Source organism: Tympanuchus pallidicinctus, unplaced genomic scaffold, assembly GCF_026119805.1.
Source record: "Tympanuchus pallidicinctus isolate F22 unplaced genomic scaffold, pur_lepc_1.0 scaffold1, whole genome shotgun sequence".
NCBI classification, from domain to species: Eukaryota; Metazoa; Chordata; class Aves; order Galliformes; family Phasianidae; genus Tympanuchus; species Tympanuchus pallidicinctus.
Genome location: NW_026294618.1, coordinates 85,767,896 through 85,790,485, shown reverse-complemented (window position 1 = coordinate 85,790,485; position 22,590 = coordinate 85,767,896). Strand labels below are relative to the sequence as shown.

General features: G+C 35.4%; 1 protein-coding gene across 6 annotated transcripts in view; it reads left to right on the top strand.

The window, feature by feature from the left end:
* Nucleotides 1-22,590, top strand: part of MTA3 (metastasis associated 1 family member 3) — a 120,347-nt gene that overhangs the window by 16,230 nt on the left and 81,527 nt on the right. For all 6 annotated transcript variants that reach the window (XM_052691363.1, XM_052691183.1, XM_052690918.1 and 3 more), the window contains exons 4-6: nt 4,967-5,093; nt 16,025-16,088; nt 17,304-17,421. In XM_052691363.1, the coding sequence (XP_052547323.1) occupies nt 4,967-5,093; nt 16,025-16,088; nt 17,304-17,421 (309 nt within the window). The remainder of the gene's footprint in view (nt 1-4,966; nt 5,094-16,024; nt 16,089-17,303; nt 17,422-22,590) is intronic.

The window sequence follows — 22,590 nt, the reverse complement described above, 5'->3', positions numbered from 1 at the left end:
ACGCTGCCATCTGATATACGCAGTAAACTTGCTGCTGCTCAGCATTCTTAGCCTTTTATCTATAGGTTTTAAAATATGGTGGTGATACCTCGCATGTATATAGATTTCGCTCTACTTACACCTTGCATATAGTACAGTCTATGCTCAGAGAAAAAGATGTATAGGAAATCACAGAAGTTTAGAAGCTGTCAAGCTGAATGGCACTCTTTGAACTGAATTTTACGCTGATCTAATACAATTTTAAAAGTGTGTTAAACTTGGTGAAGCTGTTATAACGCTATTAAATTGCTTAAACTGATTGTTAATGCCAAGTCTGGCTCATGGGAAGGAAGAGCCTCTGACTGTAATACAGGATGGAGATGGAAGGGCTGGAGGTAGCAGCTCTGCAGGAGAGGCCCTGGGAGTGACGGCACAAACTAGGCACTTGCAGTACAGGAGGCATGCCAGTTCTCTAGTCTGTATTGCCAGGCACACAGCAGGAGTTGGAGGGAATTGGCTAGAAATGGCTATCCCCTGTGATAACTCGGCACTCCAGTGTACCCAATTTTAGGTTGCTGGCACAGGGAAGTTAATGATCTATTGGAGGAATTTCAGCAGAGGCTGCCACAATGATGGAGAGGAGACTGGAACGCTTTCCGTGGCAGGAGAGACTAAGGAAATTGAGCTTCTTCCACCTGGAGAAGATGTACCTTGCTAGTATGTGTAAGGAGGTTATAGGGAAGATGAAGTTGGGCTCTTTGCAGTAACTAAATTGAAAAAGGAGTGGTTCAGATTCAATACAAGGAAAAGCTTTTATACCATGAGCAGGTTGCCAAAGAGGCTTTGTGGTCTCTGCTGAGTATCCTGGCTGACTTCACAGTCTGTGCCTACTTTGTGGAGAAGTTTGCACTGGAAATGTCCTGAAGCCCTGCCAGCCTGAATTATTTGTGTTCCCATGGTTCTGTGGTCCAGTTAATCTCTAGCTGAAACGAACAGCAGTTTGCTGGCAAAAGAACAACTTCTTCCTCTTACAACTAAAGACTTGCTCCTGATGATAACCTCCAGTGTTCAATCTCACGTCTTATTTTCTGTTGCAGTAGACAAGTGGAGTGTATGGTGGACATATTTTATCTTAGGTTAGAAGGAGTAATAGGTTAGATGAAAGTAACATTTTCAAGTAGATTTTTAACCATGGAACATTTTGACTTGCATTTAAACCTTCTTAGGTATGTTTCAGAATTTTAGCTCATTATTTTTAAGCCATTTTATATTAAATGTTTGTTGTGTTTCTAGAAGCTTGCCCTCAATTTGGGTTGATTTTGTTGTAAAACCAAGCGGTTCTTCTTCGTGTCAAGCTTGAGTCAGCACATTAATTATAAACAAAGACACCTACAGAGATTAGGTGGCATGGAAAAGTGTCTTCTGAAGTTTACCAAGAACACTGTTTTCTAATGGTGTATCGCATAAGTTAAATAGAAGAAGAAAAAAAACTGTTCACATTTTATTTTATTTAAGTAGAGCAGTGGAAAAGCAAATGTATTTAAGTTGAGCAAACGAAAAATGTATGAGGATCCCGAGCTTTGGACTAGACGATCTTCAAAGGTCCTTTCCAACCCCTATGATTCTGTGGTTAGAGATTCTTCAGAGTTTACACATTGACTATAGAGAATACATTGATGATTTGAGTCACTTCAGTCTTAGTTAATGTCAGATAGGAAGAGGGGAGGGCATGTCTGTACCACTGTCAGGGACAGTGTCACCAGATGACTCTAGTGTACAGGATCAAAGTAAATATTTACAGTTGACTATTAGGAAGCCCATGTATAATAAATAGTCCTAGAACCTTAAAAGTTCACTAGATATCTCTACTCTTGCTCTTAAAGATTTTTCTTTTAAGTGATTGTTTCTTGTAGACCAGATAAAGAACTGTAAAACAGTACTTCAGTTTTGCCCACAAACTGAAGGGGGTTATGTCGTTTTCAAGATCTGACTGTTATAGTCTTTGCAGTCATACCTAAGACTATATATGTATACGTATATATAATTTTTTTCAGCTGAACAGCTTCAGAGAGAAAACAATTCATTTTTCTCTTGGAATGATGAGGCCTGTGTATGTCATTGTCATCATTTTCCATTAAAATGTTTGTTCACTTTGAGCCTTCTTCAGCTCTCTTCCTTAGCACTGAAGGTATGCTCAACTTTAGTGCTACTTCATGATTTCCTGTAGGTACCTTCCATTTTACTCTTCTCGACGAGAATAACTCCTCCTTGGATGGTAAATAAAGTTTCAGATGCACTGCTAACACAAGACAGAAAGATGAAGAAAGCTTTAAAAGTTCTGAAATGTCTTTACCAACTTTCTTCTAATAGACATTAGGAGCTGATCCGTGCGAGAACAAACAAATTAAAAAAAATCCCTGCTTTGAAGGCAACTATCTAAAGGTTCAGTTGCAGAATACTTTGTGTTGCTATCAAGTGTATTGTTTAAGTTTTTTCACTCTGCTGTTCAGTGTTCACTTTTTTATTACTATTACAAGAGATTTGTAAAATTATCATAGTGATAAATTACGCTGTAGTAAGAGGTGGAACTATGCAGTGTCTAGAGTTGTCTGGCTGCTATTTGTCCTGCTTTTGGAGCATCTCAGATTTTCACGTGTAAGATAAAAAATGAAACTCTGCATAACTTTTTTTTTTTCATGTTTGGGCTCGGAATATTTTAAAAGCTGCATCTAAGATCTTATTTCAGCTGCAGGCTCTTGGATCAACACAGTCCAGCCTTATGTAGCATTAGTACAATAAACACACAATTTTATTTCTTAAAGTTTCTCTTTAAGGGAGCTATTATGTTACTTCAGCATAGCTATCTAAAAAGCAACTTTAAACTCTCTCTGTTATAATTTCTGGCTTTGTGCTGCCACTTCAAATTGGCATTCGTTGTCCTGTGTTTTGTACCATGCATATTGTGAGATGTTTTGGATATGTCAATCTAAAACAGCCCTGGATGCCTGTATTTAAAAGTCTGAATTGCTTTCTGATGGACTGTTAATTGTCATTAGTTTTCAGATAGTTATAATACTGGATTACTTTGTGCTTTTTGATATCTTTTAAGAAGGAGAGGAAGTAAATAGTCAAATGAGAACTTTGGACCTCTAAAATATTACAAGCAGTGCATGTACTGACATAAACAAATGAAGAACCAACAATGGAGAAAAAAAAAAAAACAACACCCATAATCCCCCCCAAAAAAACATTGGCACACCTGGATATTTTAAGGAATATTGGTGCTTGAACTTTGAAATACAACTATAGCTAACAATAGTCATTTATTGTAGAAAGCAATTATAGATATTTTTTTGCTTGAAACATAAACCTTTTCACATTATTACGTATGTTTTTCTTTATTTACTTGCTTTATTTAATAATGCTTTACATTTACAAGGATTTTTAAGCTTTATTTATAGTCAGTGTGGCAGATATTATAAAAACTCTGAACTGAGTTTAGAGGACTGGTATGAGTTGCACTTGTAGATCTGTTAGGTGAGACTGTCAGGCTTTGTTTTTGCTGAAACTGTTCCTACAGTGCATGCCAAAACAGGGATGGTGAATGGGACCCTACAAGCCAAATGGATTTATGGTGGACGGAACTCAATTTGAAGAATTGGTTATGAGATCATGCTATTTTATCACTGTTGTGGGAAAAAGTGAAATGAGCTACAGGTAGTCACAATTTAAACAAACAAACAAAAAAAGTTCTGTAGTAGTGTTGCATTTGGATAGAACCAGGTTGCCATGAGGATACAGGCAGGCTTTGTTTTGAGGTAGGTTGTTCGAGAAGGTGTTTCTTCTGAAGAGCAGGTGAGGTGATTTGTTCTTAGGTAGCTTTATGAAATACTAGCTAAGTCTGAGGTTTCATTAATTTCCCTACACATACTATCTTAATACATTTGGTTTTGCAGCTGATGGATAATACTGCAAGTAGAAAAATGCTGAATCTTTTGAGAAGTTATTAAAATGTCTGTGTTTTTTGCATGCTGCATTTCTAAGACTATGTCCTTCCTGGGAAGTTAGAGTAGGAGTTCTGCATGTCCTTCTCAGAAGGCATATTTCAGCCTTGAAGCTCCCAAGATAGCATTTTGGAGGGCGTGTTCGTCCATATAGTATATTAGCAACCGCTGTGAACATTGCTTTTTAACTCTATGTGGGACACTTTCTAGTGTCTGCTTTTAATTCTTCCTCTGTGTTAGCACATTACAGGTTGTTTAAAACTTTCAAAGGAGGTTTTTTTTCCCCTTTGGTTTTATCATGTTTAATGTAATATTGGACAATTTCAGATTAGAACAACTATAAAAGACAGATTTCAACTGCAAAAATCCCTCAAAAATATATCATAAGACTTTCTTGTTTTTAGTTACTGTCTTCCTCTAGACAAAATAGTGCTGTATTCTTGAAAGAGGAATATTTTCAAATCTTGTGTAAATATGCAAATAAATTATATTTGCTGTTAGTCTCCATTAAGGTTAACATAATGGAAGGCAGTTTTCCCAGACTGTGATTTGCCAATCTGTTGCATTTAGTAAATTTCTGTTTCATAAAATGCTTTTCCCCAGGACCCTTGTAAAAGCTGTAGTAATACCGGTATCAGTAGCAGAATGTACTGGTAAGCAAGGAAGAAGCATACCTAGAGGAAAAAAAGGTGAAAGAAGGTGAACAAAGAATGAGTAATTTTGTTAGGATTGTTCTTACAGCTGTATGAAAGACATCAGTGCATAGTACAGTAGGAGAGGAATTTGTAAAGGGTATAAGTAGAAGGTATGGAATTAAAAATACTTAATATTCTGTCAACTTACGTAAACTAGTCTTATTGAACTAATCTTTTCTTTTAAATACTAAGGGAAGTTGCTAAGGGGTGGGGGAAATGTCAAGTAAAATGGCTGTAAGTGTATTATGTAACAGAGTTAATTTCGACCTACGCTCTGCTTCTCTGCAGAAGAAGTTGAAGAAGAGTCTGAAACTACAATTGAGGTTGACTTGACTGATAAACAGAAGCATCAGCTGAAACACAGAGAGCTCTTCCTTTCTCGCCAGTATGAATCTCTTCCGGCAACTCACATCAGGTAAGAATTAAATATTGCTTATCTGTATTCTGTTGAGCTGGATTGCCTGCCAGTAGCCATTTGAACACTTCAGCCTTTATCTTACAAAAGGGAGTGATTGTGTACAGCTGAGTTGTGCCAGGTAGAGCCATGAATTGATTTGGTACCACCCTCACTATTGCCTTTTGTCTCTTCGCATTTGAGCCTTGAAAGGGACAGAGTCATAGATAGAGCTCCAGCTTACAAATTGAAACATCAGGTGATCATGTTGTACAAAGTCAGACTATGCCTACTTTGGAGGTGTATTCTTGATTCTTCTGCTGTCCAAAGGAAACATGGCCATTTTGTTTGCCCAGGGAAACCACAGATGGGTTTAGAAAGGAACGGTCTGACTCAGTGGTCAGATCTGCACACACTTAAAAATAAAATTACCTCAGCTTACTTTAGTAAATGGGAAGAAGTAATGATTGAGTTTGGCTAAATGTTGCAGAAACACTTCAAGTATTTTTTAGATTACTGCGGTGCTATTGTAAGAAGCTTAAAAGAAAAAAAAAAAAAAAAGTTTTGAATGTCTTTCTGTAAATATTATAAGTGCTCAAGTTACTTTTTATTTCGGAGTCGAACAGTTTTTTTGGGGGGAGAGGGGGGAGTGGAAGAGGGGAATGTATCTGGAAATAGAAGAGAGTAATCAGGAGCATAATGGAAGAGGAGTGTGGTAAGTGTAAAACAGGAATTCATACAAGTTTGCATTCTGAAGGAATTTTTAGTTTCTCAGTACATCCACCTCCCCTCAGCCATTTCAAACCGTTTTCTTCAGCTAGAAAAAAAAAAAAAGTAGTTATATGCTTCAGTAAGAGAGAATATTTGTATGTCCGTATGTACTTTCTCAAATGAGGCTTCTTATCTTTCTTGCTGCCAAAATAAAAACTGGATGTTGGGTGTGTTTTATTAATTTCCTGTGCTTGATTCATCCACTTGTTCTCTGACTTGGAGAAAGTCATTTAGATGTCAAATCTCTGCTTTCCTAAATACAGCATAGAGATAGTAGTCCTGCACAGTTTCTTTCGCTTACTTTGACATTTAAATATTGAAATAAGGTATTCTCTATCCAGAGAGAATATAGAGAAGCAGTATTGTAAACGTCTTCTTACCTCACAACTCAGGGAGGAAGAAGAGATTCTTCAGTACACACTTCACAATGAGTCCATAAAAGCACATGAATTCATGGTGCATGCAGCATTGCACAGTAGGCAAATACAGTGGCATGACTTGAATAACTTTTCAGAGCATTTAAATGCTGTAGTGCTATACTGTCATTGGCTAATAAGACCTTTACCAGATGCATTCTGGAACAAGTTGTATGTTGTTTAATGAATTTTTAACAAATACCTCTCCTACAAAATAGTTCTTATAGAGCATGTTAACTTCTGAACATTCACAAACTCAACTCTTCTTGATCGTTTATGTAAATTTTATTTGTGATCTTTTCCTATAGAGTGAGGATTGAAATACTGGGAAGGCAGTGTTCTTGCTCTTGCACCTTTTTCCCAATAGTATTTCAGAAAAAGGTTTTAGAGCCGTGGAATAATATGCTTTTGAAGAGACATCTCTAAGGTCATCTAGTCTGGACTCCTGCTGAAAGCAGGATCAGGTTGTTTCTGGCTTTGTCTGGTTGAGTTTTGAATGTACCTAAGGATGAAGATTGCAAAGTCTCTCTGAATGTCTGTTTCAGTCTTTCCTGATGTCTAATTGGGACCACCACTTTTGGAACTTCCTGTCCATTGCTTCTTGTTCTGTCACTTTGCTTCCCTGAAAATAGCCTATCTCTCTTATTTACTTCTTCGTTAGGTAGTTGAAGACAGTAGTAGGATCTGTTTCTTTAAGAGTGTGTGAATGATTACTCTTAAGATGTGAAACTGCTGGCCTTTGTATTAGCACCTGGGAGGAGCCGCCAGTAATCAGCTGCTGGTTGGACTTTGAACCACTCATTACAACCTTTTTAGCCTGATGGGCCAGCTAATTTTTCTTCCAACCTTATTGTCTGCTTATCTACCCTGTATGTTACTGGTATGGTTAAAAGCCAATATAGGACATGCTGTAGGCTTTGCTGAAGTCACAGCAAAGGATATTTGTTGCTGTCAGTAGTCCACCAAACCAATATTCTCCATATGGAAAGACACACGCACTAAAAGTCTCAGTAGCTCTATCCTGTGGACTTTGGTTAGTTGCCACAATCTATGGTTTTACAAGAGAATAAATAGTTTGATGGAATAGAATGGAGAAAGGAGATAAATTCTGTCAAGGGTAAGAAGGCAAGTTAAATCACTTCAGAGGGAAGAGGAGAGAGCTAAAAGTGATAGAGGAGGCTGAATTATATGCACTTGCTCTTGGTAACTACAGATCTTGAACTTTTACTGGCATCTTCAGCAAAGAAAAAAAAAAAAAACCAACAATTCTCTCTGTGTGTAATTTAAGGCAATAAAATCATTTTAACTTTAACCCGAATGGCAGAGAAGATGACGTTGTTTCCTTTCCATCCTTCCCTCTGAAGAAACCCACCCATGACTAATTTATTCTAATTCATAATTAAAAACACAGCAATGTCTCTTTTGCATACTTGATGATACCACTTTATAATTAATGTGCTTTAAATTTATAGCAGATTAAATTTCTTTGTTGTACAAATAATTCTGAAGTCGTATGATCCGTAAAGCTGTGTTGAATAATTCTGATGTGATTTGTTTGCTTTTAAAAACTTGTAATACAGTTTCAGTCTATATTCCTGTACTTTGTATTTTGCAACGCACATTATGTGTAACTCTCTTTAAATATAATTCATTTTTATGTAAACAATTTTTTTCCTAATGTTAATCTTGTGTTTTATGTTAGGTGATGGTCACTGCCATTTTAGTAACTTTAGGAAGTGGTATACATTGTAGCTCAAAAAAACAAAAAAAAAAAAACAAACAAACAAAAAAACCCAACAAATTTAGAAAATATGCAAAGACAGATACAAGAATCATAAAATATCTTGAATAAGAAGGGAACCAAAAGGATAATTGATTCCAACTCACAGCTTCACACAGAACGAGACAGATGTGGCAGTGTTGTCTTGTAGCCTCAGTGCTGATGTGGTGGAATGTGTTGAAGAATTACAATTGCACTAACTTCTGAAATGATGGTATGCAGTGAAGGACAGTGTCAAGATGTTCTCATTTGGGTTTACAGGGCTTGTTAGCTTTGTTCCTACCTGACAAATTACAAGTGAAACTTCTCCTTCCTCAAATATGTAAGATTAGTAACACTCTTCCAGTGATAAATTACCTCCTTCCTTCCCAATTCTTGCTTATTACAAATGCAGTTTTGCCATGCCTTGTAATCTCCAAATTTTACAATGGTGTTATACTGCTGTGGATTCACTGAGCCCTTTCCTTCATTGGGTATGTATACACATCACATAGTGAATGCATGCATAATTCATGGTGCAGATAGTTCATCTAAGCAGTGTCAGGTCCCAGCAAGGGACTGAGTTGAGCCAAAGTGCTGTGTATTTTAGCTTTGATTTGCAGAGATTTAAGAATTACTAAATATAGCATTTTGGAAAGTCATGATAAGGCAGAGGGAAAAAATTATTTAAAAGTTGTCATCACGGTGAAATTGTTGGTTGATGTTATGAAGTGCATCATGCAACTCAGCATGTGGTGAAAAGGATCTATTTGTATAACAATTCACAAAAAAAAAAATCTCTTTGGGAAGATGCACTTGTTATCTTGATCTTTGTATTTTCACTTTTCATTGAGGTTTTAAGAGCTAGTAGGCAATTCTTGTAAAAGACTACATTAGTTACTTGGATTATTTGTGCTTGCTTTTGAATGTAATGCTTCATATAATGTGTGTAAAAACTTATTTAGCCATCAGGGTTCACTTTACCATTTCATTATCTTTGCTTGCTACTAGCTAAGTTTTACTTGTATCTATCAAGCCTATGTTTCAGGTTTGAGGTTAGTTTTTGGATTTTCTGTTAGATAAACTCTTACTTGCCTTAACTTTGATGCATAATGAATCACACAACTTTCATTATACTGAACTTTTCTTCCTTATGACCTTGCCAGACCTCACCCTAGTATTACTACTTTAAACTATGCAGGTATAGAATAATGCTTTTTTTTTCTTTCTTACAATTCCTTTGTGTTGAACGCACCAAATAGTCAGAAGCTCAAAGACAGGTAATTGGTAGGATGGGACAGGTCATTTTACAGTAGCATTGTGACTTTTTAAGGTATGGCATGCTAGGAATTGGTGGTATTATCTTAGGATGTTGTTGTTCTCAGCAAGCAAGAAGCTTTCAGCAGACAAATGGGTACAAATACATAAGCTGCAAAGTTTAGATAATTTACAAGAACTTTCAATCTTTTTTATTTTCTAATGTAAGTCACACAACTAGATACAATGAGTGAATCTACTTTGAATAGGCATGTGATTGGTCATTTGGATTGCTTAGGAATTCTTCCTTCCTGGATTAAGTTTGTTTAGAGCAGGGTAGCTTTTGCAGCATGTCTGATGCCTGTTAGTTTTGTTGTGTTGTTGTCTAATTTTTTTTTTCCTTTGGCAGTAGAATGTGGAGAATTCTTACAATGGAAAGTTTCTGGTCTAGATTGTACTTTTGTCTTGTTCTCAGTTGTAGTCAATAGCTAATACTAATAACAGAGTATAAGAAAAAAGTATTGGTAGAAGACTGTCAGTTAAACGTAAGAAAATTATAGGTTTTCCCACAGCGACATAATTGCCAAGTTGCAATTTTTCCTGTAGTGTAAAGCTTATAAAGTTCAGGAGCAATGAGTGTTGTTTCTGGGCTAGGTGACCCTGTAATCTCATGCTGAAAAATTGTTCCTAACCAGCCTCCTATGGCTTTCTTAGATACATGTGTATTGCTGTTTCTCTGTTTAAAAAGTAATTTATTTTCCTTTTTAGACTGAATTAATCCCTGAGGAAAAAAGAGTAATGACTTGAGTTCCCTAGTATAATCTGTATGAAGTATGTGTTATTTGTACTATATGTATTATTAACTAGATAAGAAAACACAGTTCTGCCATGACTAGTTCAAGATATTGTTTCCATATTATGATCTGGATCTTGTTCTTGGCATTGTTCTTTCTATTCCATATATATTCTCTTACTGGAAACCCTTCTTAGCAACAGAACTCAAAATGCAATCAGTGATTTAAGTTGGGGTGGTATTATTGTAAATCCTGTCTTAAATTATAATTTCATAGAACTGTAGGATGACTTGGGTTGGAAGGGACATTAAAGGTCATCTAGTTCCACCACCACTGCCATGGGCAGGGTTGCCAGCCACCCACATGCACACTTTCATAGATGTAGATTTTTTTTATCTTAACATCTTCTACAACTGTTCAGTAAGTTTTCATTGTAATGTTGCTGAATGCTTCGGCTCTTCTGCAAATTATGTAATTGTTTGTGTATACAAACTATATAAATTGGTACTGAATTGAAAGTCTTCGTATTTGTCTTTTAAAAATGAGGTTTTTCACATGGAAATGTTTTTTCTTCTGATTGGGTTGTCATTAAAAGTTGGAATTCAGGAATATTTAACCATATAGGTAACCATAGGTAATTTGAACATTGTCTATAAATTACTTTGTGGAGTTTTGTCAAGTTTTGTTGAATTAGTGTCAGCTGTGCACAATCATTCGAAGACAGACTTAACCTTTAAATAGCATCAATTTGAAGCTCTCAAAATCAGGAATTCAATTTGAATTAAGATTAAAAACCTTGAACTTTCAGATTGACAGTCAAACTTAGCATAAAAACTCTGGATCATATGTGTGATCTATGCATGTATTCAGATGCCAGGCACTTACTGGCTCATTTAGATGTACATAAGTCAGTTGGCTGTACATTCATTTTTTAGTTACACTTTATCAATTCTTTGTTAAACAGGTAAATCTACATTTTTGGCAACAGATGTGTATCATACATGTGATCTTGTACTATCTGGGCAGTTTTTATTGTTTTGTTGGAAAAATGAGTCTCAGTATTATTTATTTATCAAGTGAGACTCTTTTTCCCCCTTGTCTTTGAGAGAGTTCAGAAAATGACTGGAGTTAAACTCTGCCCAAGAGGAATCAAGGAGGGCAGATCTCTCTTCTGTCAGAAGCTATCTTCTATATACTGTGAATATTAACAAACAAACAAACAAAAAACAAAACAAAACTCTAGCTGGGGAGTCTGTTACAGCTTTTAGTTACTGCAACAATGCTTTTATGTTACTCAACAGATTTTCGTGGAGTGCAGTATCTTGCACTCCATTTGTAAATATCCATGCAATTTGGAGAGCTTGGAAGTTGCTATGTACTTCTGTCTGTCAGCATCGTTCTGTGCTCCCTGAGCTGCACTTAAAAGCAAAATATGCAAGTGTACTTGATATTTGCTTCCCACAAGTGGGGAATCAATTTTATGTAATTAGAGCAAGGTCCTAAAACTCTGCAACTCCTAGTATGTGATTTGGCAATAATCATTGCAATCTAGACTTCTTGTAAGCGGTCATGACTTGGAAATCTTCAAAAAACATTTCAGATAATTCAGGAAATACCTTGTTCATTTAAGGTAGCTGTCTCATCCTTTACTTTCTGTGCCCTTTTTCCCCTTTTTTCCTTTATGACTCATTGGAGAAGGGTTGCTCTTGTGGTCTCGTTTTGCTTAAAACCTTACAGCCCCTCTCAGTTTTTCACTTTATCTTCTGTTTAATTTCTAGTTGTCGTTGAAACAGCAGCATATGTTAAAATCAAATCAGATTTTCCTTATAAGCATAACATTTCCTAATATTCTTTGCAATTACTTTGTTCTTACTATCCAAATAGTGGCAAAGTTTCGTATTTCAAATTTCTACTAAGATCAGCATTTTTTGATCGAGATCAAGAGACAATTGGTTTACCTGCATGGAATTACCCGATGTTATCTTGTCAAATTCAGGAAGGCAATGAGTAATTGTTAAGAGCAGAATTTCAAAGTCTGTGGGGTCACCACTGCACATATTACCTTTCTTCTTCAAATAGCATCAGCATGACTAATGCACTGCAAGTTCCATTGACTTGGTGGGAACCCAGAACAGTGAGTTCTGAAAGTTCATAGTCTGTGCCAGTCTTACCCAAGATACAACTACATTACAACAGGAAATTTGTGGGACGTAATACTTTAGCCATCAGGCTGCCTTTTCCACTTCTGTGGCTTGTGCTGCTTAACAGACGCTTAAGTATTGCATTTCTTTTGTAATTTATTTCTGTAATTTTTGCTAGTATATTTCCTGTCTGAACAGATAATTATTAAAAGAAGGCTTACATCTCATGGTCTGTCTTACTGATCTAGTGAAAACAGGTGACGAAATAGCCTGCAAGAGTGACAGAGCAGAAATTGTAGAGGTTTCTATTGTTTTAAAAGGATGGACTGGGCCAAAACAAGAACTTCAAATGATAAAAAATAGCTGTTGATTTTGATTCATTCTGGTACTTTTAAGATCTGGTTTTCATCATTATTTTTTGTTGAGGAATTGTATAAAATATATGTACAATATTGATTACTTTAAGAAAAATCTTAAGAGGTGATTACAGGGACAGTGCAAACAAGCAGAGTAGCTCCCTGAAAAAAGGAAGGAAATACTTTTTTGTTCACTTTCTTGGGACTGCTGCATACCAAGATGGCTAGTATGTCTTTCCATTTATTTATAACCTTCACTAGTTTCCCTGTGTGTATTTGCTGTTTTAGTTGTAAATTGTTAGCATGTTGGTTTTAAGACTGAGGCTCACTGTTTGGCCTACTGAAGAATTTATTTTCTGCAAAATCATTTAAGTGTGTTGCTTTGGTTTGCTTTGGTTTTTGTTTCTCCTCAAAAAAAATACTGTTTTAGAGTTAGTGTGAAATGTGCTTGGATTTCAATTCTGTGTTGTACCAGAATGGCTTTGTTGAAATAACTCAAGTAGGTGGTAGGCATGAAAAAAGGAGGAGATTGTTAGGCATCCTTTAGCTGATGTGTGTATATGGCCGAGAATTGTCAGATCGTGGTGGAGTTATCTTTTGTTGCATCTTTCAGCTTTAACAACTGGGAAAAACTTCTAAGGTAGCAATGAATGAAGGTGTAATGTGTGTAAACAACTTTCACATGGTTACTGGTTTAAAGAAAAAAATGAGTTACAGCTGAGCTTTCTAGGATAGGAGAAGTAATTGAATCCTGATTGGTTTATATAACAGAGGCTGATAATACCATGAGCATATACCCAGGTAAGCTTCGTTATTTCCTTTTATTGAAAGATCTGTAAATAACCTGCTTGTTTGTTTGTTTACTGATTTAATACTCTGGCAAGTTATGTTGGTATTGTCAGCTAAATGGAGCAACTTTTTATCTTTTATCAGTTTAAGTACATTTAAGTACCTCTGAGAGTAGAACGGATTCTGAAGTGGCAATTTTATCAAAATTAAATTGTAAGTGAAGGCATAAATGCTAACTTTGTTTGCTGTAATTTATACATTGTTGAGGTATCAGAAAGATCTACTCAACATTCATACAAGATCAATTTTGCCCAATTCCCTGGGAAATAATAACAATTTTTTAGAGCTAAACAGACAAAGTCAAAACCAGGAATGTTATAGCAACATCTTTGATTCCTTCTGATGCTATTTACCAGTAATTTTTGCTATTGAGAACAGTGAAGTCAGGGATGCAGCATGATAGAGGAATATAGCTCAAATCAGAATTACAACTGAATGATAATCAGAAAGTTTCAATGGATCTTTAAAGGTCATCTACTTCCAGCTTCCCTTCAAGTTTGCCAACCAGTATGTCAGACACTAGTCCAGCTTGCCCAGGGACCCATCTGACCTGACCTTGGACATGTCATCCTTGGAGGTGGTTGTAACTTCTCTGAGCATCTGTAACTTCTCTGGACAACCTGTTCCAGCACCTCACCATGCTTTAGGTGAAAATTCCCTAAATGAAAATTTTAATTGAAAAGCATTTCCCCCATCCTACCACTATCAGATGACATAAAAATTCTTGTCTCCCTCCTGATAATGAGCTGCCTTTAAATACTAGAAGGCTGCAGTGAGCTCTCCGCAGAGCTCTGACTTTTGCATGCTGAACAAGCCCAGCTCCCGCTGCCTTTCTTCATAGGAGAGGTGCTCCAGCACTTGGTCTTTTTTGTTGCCCTCCACTGGACCTGCTCCAGCAGCTGTCTTGTTCTGGGGCCCCTAGGCTTGGATGCAGTGTTCCATCCTTTCTTACAAATGGCAGTGATGTTTCTCTTTATCCAGTCACTGAGACCAGTCTGGTTGCAATGTGGTTTAAACCACATTAATTTTCTCATAGGGCTTTTTAATTATTAGTATTGGAAGAAGAGGTGAAGAGTACAATGGTAGTTAAAAGAATATTTAGGATTGCATCATCTTAAGTCTGCACTGAGTTATTTCCTAAGTATACGTGATTGATAGGTTTGTGACAATTTACTGAGCTAAGTGCATTGTTTCAACAGAAATGACCATTTATAGTAGGCTGAGAGGATCTTCCTCTAGTTGGAACATGGGGGGAAAGGGAGAGAGAATGAACAGATATAGAAATGATAGGATTTTATGCCTTTTGCTTCTATATATCTATAGTAAGAATATCACATTTATGGATCATGGAAGCTGGCAACTATAATACAGATTTTTTTTATTGTGGTGTTCCTTATAGTTGATCAGATTACCTGTTTCTAAATGTTGTTTTTTTTTGTTTTGTTTTTGTTTTTTTTCATTTTAGCAGTTAGCCTTGTTTTTTTTTTTTATTTATTTTTATTTTTTAGGCTATAATTCATACATGTGAAAAATCTTAGAAGCACATAAAATACTAATTATGATTCCAGCCATTAGATGGTTAAAATGCTGCACAAAGAAATTTAATATCAAATAGAAATTCACTCAGTTGGGAGATGTGCTGTGGAAATTAATCTTCTCTCTTAATGAAATAAAACAAAGCTTTTTAAACTTCCAGCAATATGGTATAAGGTCAGTCAATACTATGCCCTTTCAGCCACGTTGGCAGTGAAGGAAAGCCTCTGCCATAATTGGAGTTAAATAAGGGTAGTCTGGAGTGAACTGAACAGAACAGAAGTAAACTGGGAAGGTAAACTATTCAGGTTTAATACTGAAAAAAAAAAAAAAAGGTAGTGAACTGTCTTCATGGTATAGCATAGAATTAATCTTTAGATATTAGTGTTCTGGAATTATCAAGGTCAAAAGCTCCAAAAAATCTTCAAATACACAATTGATAATAGAGATGTTCTCCTCGTTTCTTATTGCAGGAATCTTCTCACTTACTGTTGTGTGTTGTGCTCAGGTTTTTCAGTCTAATTTTTCCAACATTTCTCTTCGGAATTGTGGTTCTCTTGACAAATACTGAGACTAAGAGAAATTCAAGAGCTTATATATTAATGAATGTTCTAACTCTGTTTCTATTCTAGCAGTAATGAAAGAGATATTAGCTATGTTTTTGATGTTTGTTTTTTTTTTGTGTTGGTTTTCTTTTTTTTTCTACAGTTAACAATTGGCATGCAATATCTGCAGCTGAGTTTAAGAGAAAACATTCTTTGAAATAAATGAGGGATTTTTGCTATGATATCTTTGAGTCTTTACATCTTTAAATCCCAGAGATCTCTAAAGTAGTTTGTCCTTTCTAGTGTTGATTTGTGTGCTAATCTGTTGCAGATAGAATGGATTTGTGTAGACAGTCCTGTTCTATGTCCTAGACCACTAGGACCTCATGATAAATACTGCCCAAATTGATAGAAGTTAAGTAAGAGTTAGGTACCAAAATAAAGTTAGACTAAAAATAAATTTGCAGTGTTTTTTGACAACAAAAACAATTAACTTTACAAAAGTAACAGTTATTTCTTATGTATTTATAGGGGAAAATGCAGCGTTGCACTTCTGAATGAGACAGAATCTGTGTTGTCATATCTGGAGAAAGAGGTAATGTTTGTGATTTCTATTTGCATAAACATTGGGAATAGTTTTATGTTTATTCTGTTTGGCTTTGTTTGATTGCTTTATGCCTTTGTTTTCAGTAAGTGGGCGAACAATTGCTTTATTGGATGTTATGTTAGAAAAATGTCGAGAACACTGATTTTGAAAGTGCTTTGGAACAAGAACTGAAATGGCACATTACAGGTTTCTTAAAAAATAGTTAACTCAAAGTAATTCACATGGTATCTTACAAAATAAAAATATGTAGACTTTTACTTAGAGGGAAATTCACATTGTGGTATTTTTCTGGTTTTGTTCTTATTGTTCTCTAATTTTTGTGCAGTTATTTTTCTGTCTTGAGGTGTTATAGAAGGACAAGTCTTCCAGAGACAAAATATTGTATTGTGAAGTCAATGGGATGAAAGATGGGGTGCTCTTCTAGATGGTAGCATAGCATAGCGGTTTAATTTTTAGTACTTTGAACTACTGTAAGCAAAACATCTCCTTTCCTTTCTGGTAGAAGGGAATTAGCTTTATTAGAAAGGAAACAAATTATCCATGAATTTGAAAGGTAAGTCTTGAAGCTAGTTTTGTAATGCAAAATACCTTTAAAAATAAATATATTTTTATTTGGAAATCTTCATGTAATATTAAGATGGTGGTTTTTTTGGTTGGAATTAGCATTTTTTTATTTTCATATTTCTACACCGAAAACCACTGATAATCTGTAGAATGTTTTTGAGAGCAACACTTAACCTTTACTACAAATGACTGTACAAGATATGTCAACTCTGTTTTTGTGTAAGCCCTTTTCAACTTAATCCCAGTTTTCTTGTGCTGTTTGAGACTAATGTATGAAAAGTCAGTATGGTAAAATATTTAGGAAAGGAAACATTAAATTCAGAAAATGAGTAACCGGTCTTTTTTTTTTTTTTTTTTTAATCTGTTGGTATGTTTTATGAGTATTGATTACTGCTCTATTCTGAAATAACTTCTAGCAATGAGAAAAGCTTTGATTAACCATGTAAAAGTATTCACGTGAAAGATCTGCGTTCTTTAAAATGATTAATGTTTCAAAATTTTTAGTCTTCTGCCAAACCTGTAGTCTGTAAAAGCGTGTGAGAAGGGTTACTTTAATAATTTTCACATGGAAGGTGAGGTAGATCTACAGTGATAATTCTGAAATTCATTATGCTATTGCAAATGTATCTTCTTTTTTAGGATACTTTTTTTTATTCATTGGTGTATGATCCATCACTGAAAACGCTTTTGGCAGACAAAGGAGAAATCAGAGTGGGGCCCAGATATCAAGCAGATGTGCCTGACATGCTTGCAGAAGGTAAATATTTGCTCCTTGTATAGTTAAAAAAAAATATCCTTATCATGTAGTATTATTTATGTTAGCATTCTGAATTAAACTTGTCAGTATTGAAGCTGAGAAAGTAAAGTAGTAGGTCTTGGAAAGTTGTCTTAAAATATCTATGAATATCAGTAGGTATTATGAAGAAACAAGGAATGCTGCTTGAATAGCTCTTGAAAAGATGTTAACAATTTACACATTCATGTTTTTTTTAAGAAATTGTACTGTCCAGTTAGATCTTTCTTGCAGACCTCATGGAAAAAAAAAATGGAGGTCCAACTCACTTTGTAGAACAATGACATGGTCACAGAATAAGTGAAAACTGTATTCTTTTTCTCCCTCTTAATACAGACTCTGCTTATATAATGTGTGCCATTTTGATTACATATTTTAAAATTTAAAATACTAGCTTATATCGAATCATTGTTCTTTAGCAGAACTGAACAAGATGTATGTGTGCTTTAGTCTTTTACATAGGATCTTTGTTTTCTTAAAACGGAATTGAAAATACAGTATTTATTTATTTTGGATGTTGACGCATGAGCAGCTGTCTGTATTTTGAATTACAGTATGCTTGCTTGGTAAATTTTAAATTTTCTTCAGTGAAATGTGCATTCTACATTGGTCACCAAGAAAAGAAAAAGCTTCCTGAGAAACATCTAGATATACCAACATTCTTAAAAATAATATTTATACATTCTTTCATTAATTAAAGAAAAAAAAAATAGTATTGTTGCAAAATCATCTTTAACTTAAATCAAAATAATTGTGAATACCCGGATACATAGATTTTTAAGTTTAAATAGAGTGTTCTCTATTGGGGATGGACTTTTTTGTATACTATACCTGTCTCATGTACAAAACAGGTATTAGGTATTATTTCTTCAGACTTTATTTAGTGAACTATATAAAAGAAGAATTAATCAATTTCTGGCAAACAGGAGGTTAGATGCAGTTTAGAAGCTCATGTGTAATAGTACTTATTTTGATAACAAAAAATAAGCTATGGGAGGACTATTCTAGATTTGTTTAAAAGAGTACAGACATTTAGGAACAAGGCAATGGCAAGAATATTATACACTGCTTTTCTTGCTATAAGATATTCCTTTCCCAAAAATGGGAATATTATATAGATGTTTTTATGCTCAAGAAGAGTGTTTCTCAGAGGATTAAGAAAACAACAATCCTAATATACTTAATGAAGAAATCAGAAAGCAACAATGTGGTTTGAAGTGGTTGACTGAATTGTGAGGGCTTCTAGGATGAGTTGCCATTGTCTTCCAAATAGAAAGCTTTTAAGTAGCAGAATATAGCAGGAAAAATTATTAACAATAGAGACTAATTCAGGAGCAATAAATAATACATCTAAAGTGATGTTTATTTTTTGTTGGTTTGTTTTTAATGGAAATTTAACATTTAGGAATCTGATTTAAAAAAAAAAAAAAAAAAAATGTTACTAAATTCTGGAGCTTATCTTTGAGAGGAATCATATGAGGTCCAATGATGGCAAGTGCAGAATCCTACAGCTAGGACGGAATAGCTGCATGCGTAACTACAGGTTAGGGGGGTCACCTGTTGGAGAGGAGCTCTACAGAAAAGGACCTGTTGACCATGAGTCAACAGTGTGCCCTTGTGGCCAAGCCATTGGTGTCCTGGGGTGCATTAAATAGAGCTCAGTCAGCAGGTCGTGAGAGGTGATCTTCCTCCCTGCCTTGGTGAGGCCACAGCTGGAGCACTGTGTCCAGTTCTGGGCTTTTGGTTCAAGACAGATCTTCTATAGAGAGTCCAGTGGAGGGCCACAAAGATGATTAAGGGACTGGAGCACCTCCCTTATGAGGGAAGACTGAGAGACCTGAGGCTGTTCATTATGGAGAAGAGAGAAGTGATCTTATCTGTGCTTATTAATACGTAAAGTGGGAGTCAGGTGGATGAGATCAGGCTCTTTTCAGGATGAAGAGCAATGAGCACAAACTGAAACAAAGGGAGTTCCATTTGAATATGAAGAAAAACTGAGGGTCACAGAGCTCTAGCCAAGCTGTTGAGAGGGGCTGTGGAGTCTCCTCTTGAAATATTCAAGACCCACCTGGACACTCCTGTGCAACCTGTTGTAGGTTGCTTTAGTGGAGGGTTTTAGACTAGATGGTTTCCAGTTATGCCTTCCAAATCTTGTGATTCTGTTAAATCCTTGCTTCAGTTGAATTAGTAGATCAATCTTCTACTATTATTAAGACAGGATTTCAGTCTGTTACTATCTTTGTTTTTTCACACTGCTGAATCCCTGAAGTGTAGTAAGTGATGCAGTCCTCTTGATATCTTCAGTAAGCAGTAAGAATCCATCAATTATTAAGATTCAGAAGCAAAAGTTGCCCACAAATCGAAGATCGGGTGGCATTAGAGACCCTTTTTTTTTTTTTTTTTTTCTGATCTACACATATTTGCAGTGGCTTGTGGAAAAAGTAATTTTGTTTTAGAAGGATAAAAATATCCAAAACGCTGTGGATTTGGTTAATTGTGAATTTGTGTTTCTGTAGCCTTCAAACCTTAGAGGAAAAGACGATTCAGCTGTTGCGGTGTCTCTGTGTAAGCTGTCAGCTTGGGAGTTAATCCATTTTGATATGAATGCACTGGTAGATTCCAGGAGACTAAGAAATTTTTTATTTTTTTTTACTTTTTTCCAGGAATGAATTTATTTATTTTTTACTGACATTATCATTTCTCATTTAAAAAGAAAACTCAAACTTCACGCGTAGGACAAACTTTGGATGACAAAACATGCCTGTTTTTCTCCTCCCATGGGTGAACTGTGTAACTTTGTCATCTTAATTTACTAAAAGAAAATAATGTTTTCTTTTTAGAAGATTAAAAGATTTATTTAAAGCAGGGCATGCATGAAGATATTATAGATCCAACTTCCAAAGTCTGTGCATGTCACTATATGCTTACTTGTCAATAGATAAGCGTACAAATAACTTTATGAGGAGGTGGTCGTTGACTGGCATCATTGTAAAACAGCCTTCTAAAAGATGGAATGTATTGTTTATATATACACTTTCAAATACTAATATATTAGTTTTCTTATCTGATGAATGGCTGCAATACTTACCTGTTTCAGTATCCCAGTGACTTCCAAAAGGATTCAGTCTTTTAAAAATGAAAAACAAAACAAAGGTAAACTAAAACAAGCAAGAAAGAAAACTGAATCAGTGTTTATAGCGACTCCATTACTTCTCATTCATTTTGGGGAAGGGACTTCTGTTTAGGTGTGTTTGAATGTATGTATGAAGGGGAAGGTGGAGAGAGCTTGAATTTCCTGGGCCTCTTTGCTTACTAGGGTTCATGTATTTCAGAAAAGACTGCATGGGGAATGTAACTTTGACTGCTGGATTCCCAATAGAAGCTGGAGTCAATTCTGGATACTAAACTAAAACATAAGATTAGATTTGCAGAAATGCTGGACTATTGAAGTTTAGTTGATGTCAGTTTGAACAGTATTTTCCTAATCAAAAACATTGAAGAATGCTGAAGTATTTATATATTTTGCCTTTCAGTTTGAGCATTGTTCAATTATAGTTGATTATTTGACCCATAATCAGATTGAAAAGTGATGTTTTCAGTGGTAGTTTAAGATATGTTTCAACAGATGTATGGATAAGTGAAGTGGTAGTCATAAAATCCCAAATTTTCTTACAAACTTCCTGATGTCACTTCCCTACATAGCGTGGCTTTACCATCAATATTTCTTCTGCCTCTGATCTCTCTTTGCCTGTTGCTGATGTTGTATGAATTATTTCAGGATGTCATCTGGCAAAATTACTACTTTAGACGTATAGTTTTCTAAAGAGATGCAAAATAAAGAAGGTATGGCTTAATACTTTGAAAATACAGCTGCTAAATGCTGATAAATTAAGTTGCGGATATCTCCAATTGAATGTCTGGAAGTCACAAAGACTGAGGTGCTTATGCATGAAAGAGGAAAAATAAGTAGAGGGAGTGTTTAAAACACATTTATGAAGCGTGGATTTCTTAGGTATGAGTACCAAAGAGGGTCATATCAAGAGAGAAATCCTTTTATTTTGAGGGTGTTTTAAATAATGTTTTGGAAATGTAATACAGGGACACAAATGGAGGAAGAGTACAAATGGTTGCTCAATGAGCTGGTGTGCAGAATTCTGTCTGCTGTGAATCAGATGATGGGTGAAGATGTCACTGAGAATTGATAGTGCACAAGAAGGCAGTATTAGGTAGACTTAGAAGATAACCTACCTTCTGAAATCCTTTAGAAATGTAAGTGCTTAAGAAGAATACGAAGAACATAATTTATTTGTAGAATGACAATCCTCTACATTCCTGCAGTCCTTATAATAAACAAATTTCATCGAAAATATCTCAACTTTGTATCTATGCTGTTTTTATTTGTAGTAATGAGTTATACTTAGTAAAGACAATAGTTTTGTATAAAGACTAGACCACAATACGATGGTTGAATGAAATCCTTCCCTCTCCTCTATGTCATGTGCTCCAGTTTGAAGATTGTGAGTCTTTTCAGTTGCTCTTATTGTATTGAGGAACAGGAGATTATATGCTACTGATTTAATTTCTTATGAGAGTGAGACTAAATAAGGTCCTTTCTCTTCTAACCACATGTTTAAGTGCTTTTTCTGGCAATATATTATTTGTTTATTTTCAAAACTGTTTCTGTTGTGGGATAACATTCTGTTTTCATCTGAGTGCTCATCTCAGAGAGCTGAAACACTTATTTGAGTAAAGAGCTGCTTATATCAAGCATCTCTTCTGTACAGTCTAGGAGCGAGGTGCCTAGTCCTCTGCGGTAGATGATTTTTGGTGCAGCTACCAATTGTCTCTGATCAGTAACTTCTAAGATAAGTGAATAACCAAAACATTCACTACTGCCTGAAGGAAAAACAAAGAAACACACACACACACACACACACACACACACACACACACACAAAACCAAAACAATTAACTGTAGCGAATAAATTCTTAGTACGTACTCAGTCACTGCTGCTTTTAGCATGCTTAATATCACCTGACTTTTCTGTTATGTGTTGAGACAGACTTTGAGCATTTAGCAAATCTTAGCCTGGAAACAAGGAACTCGGAGATCAGCAAGTTCAAACACTAATG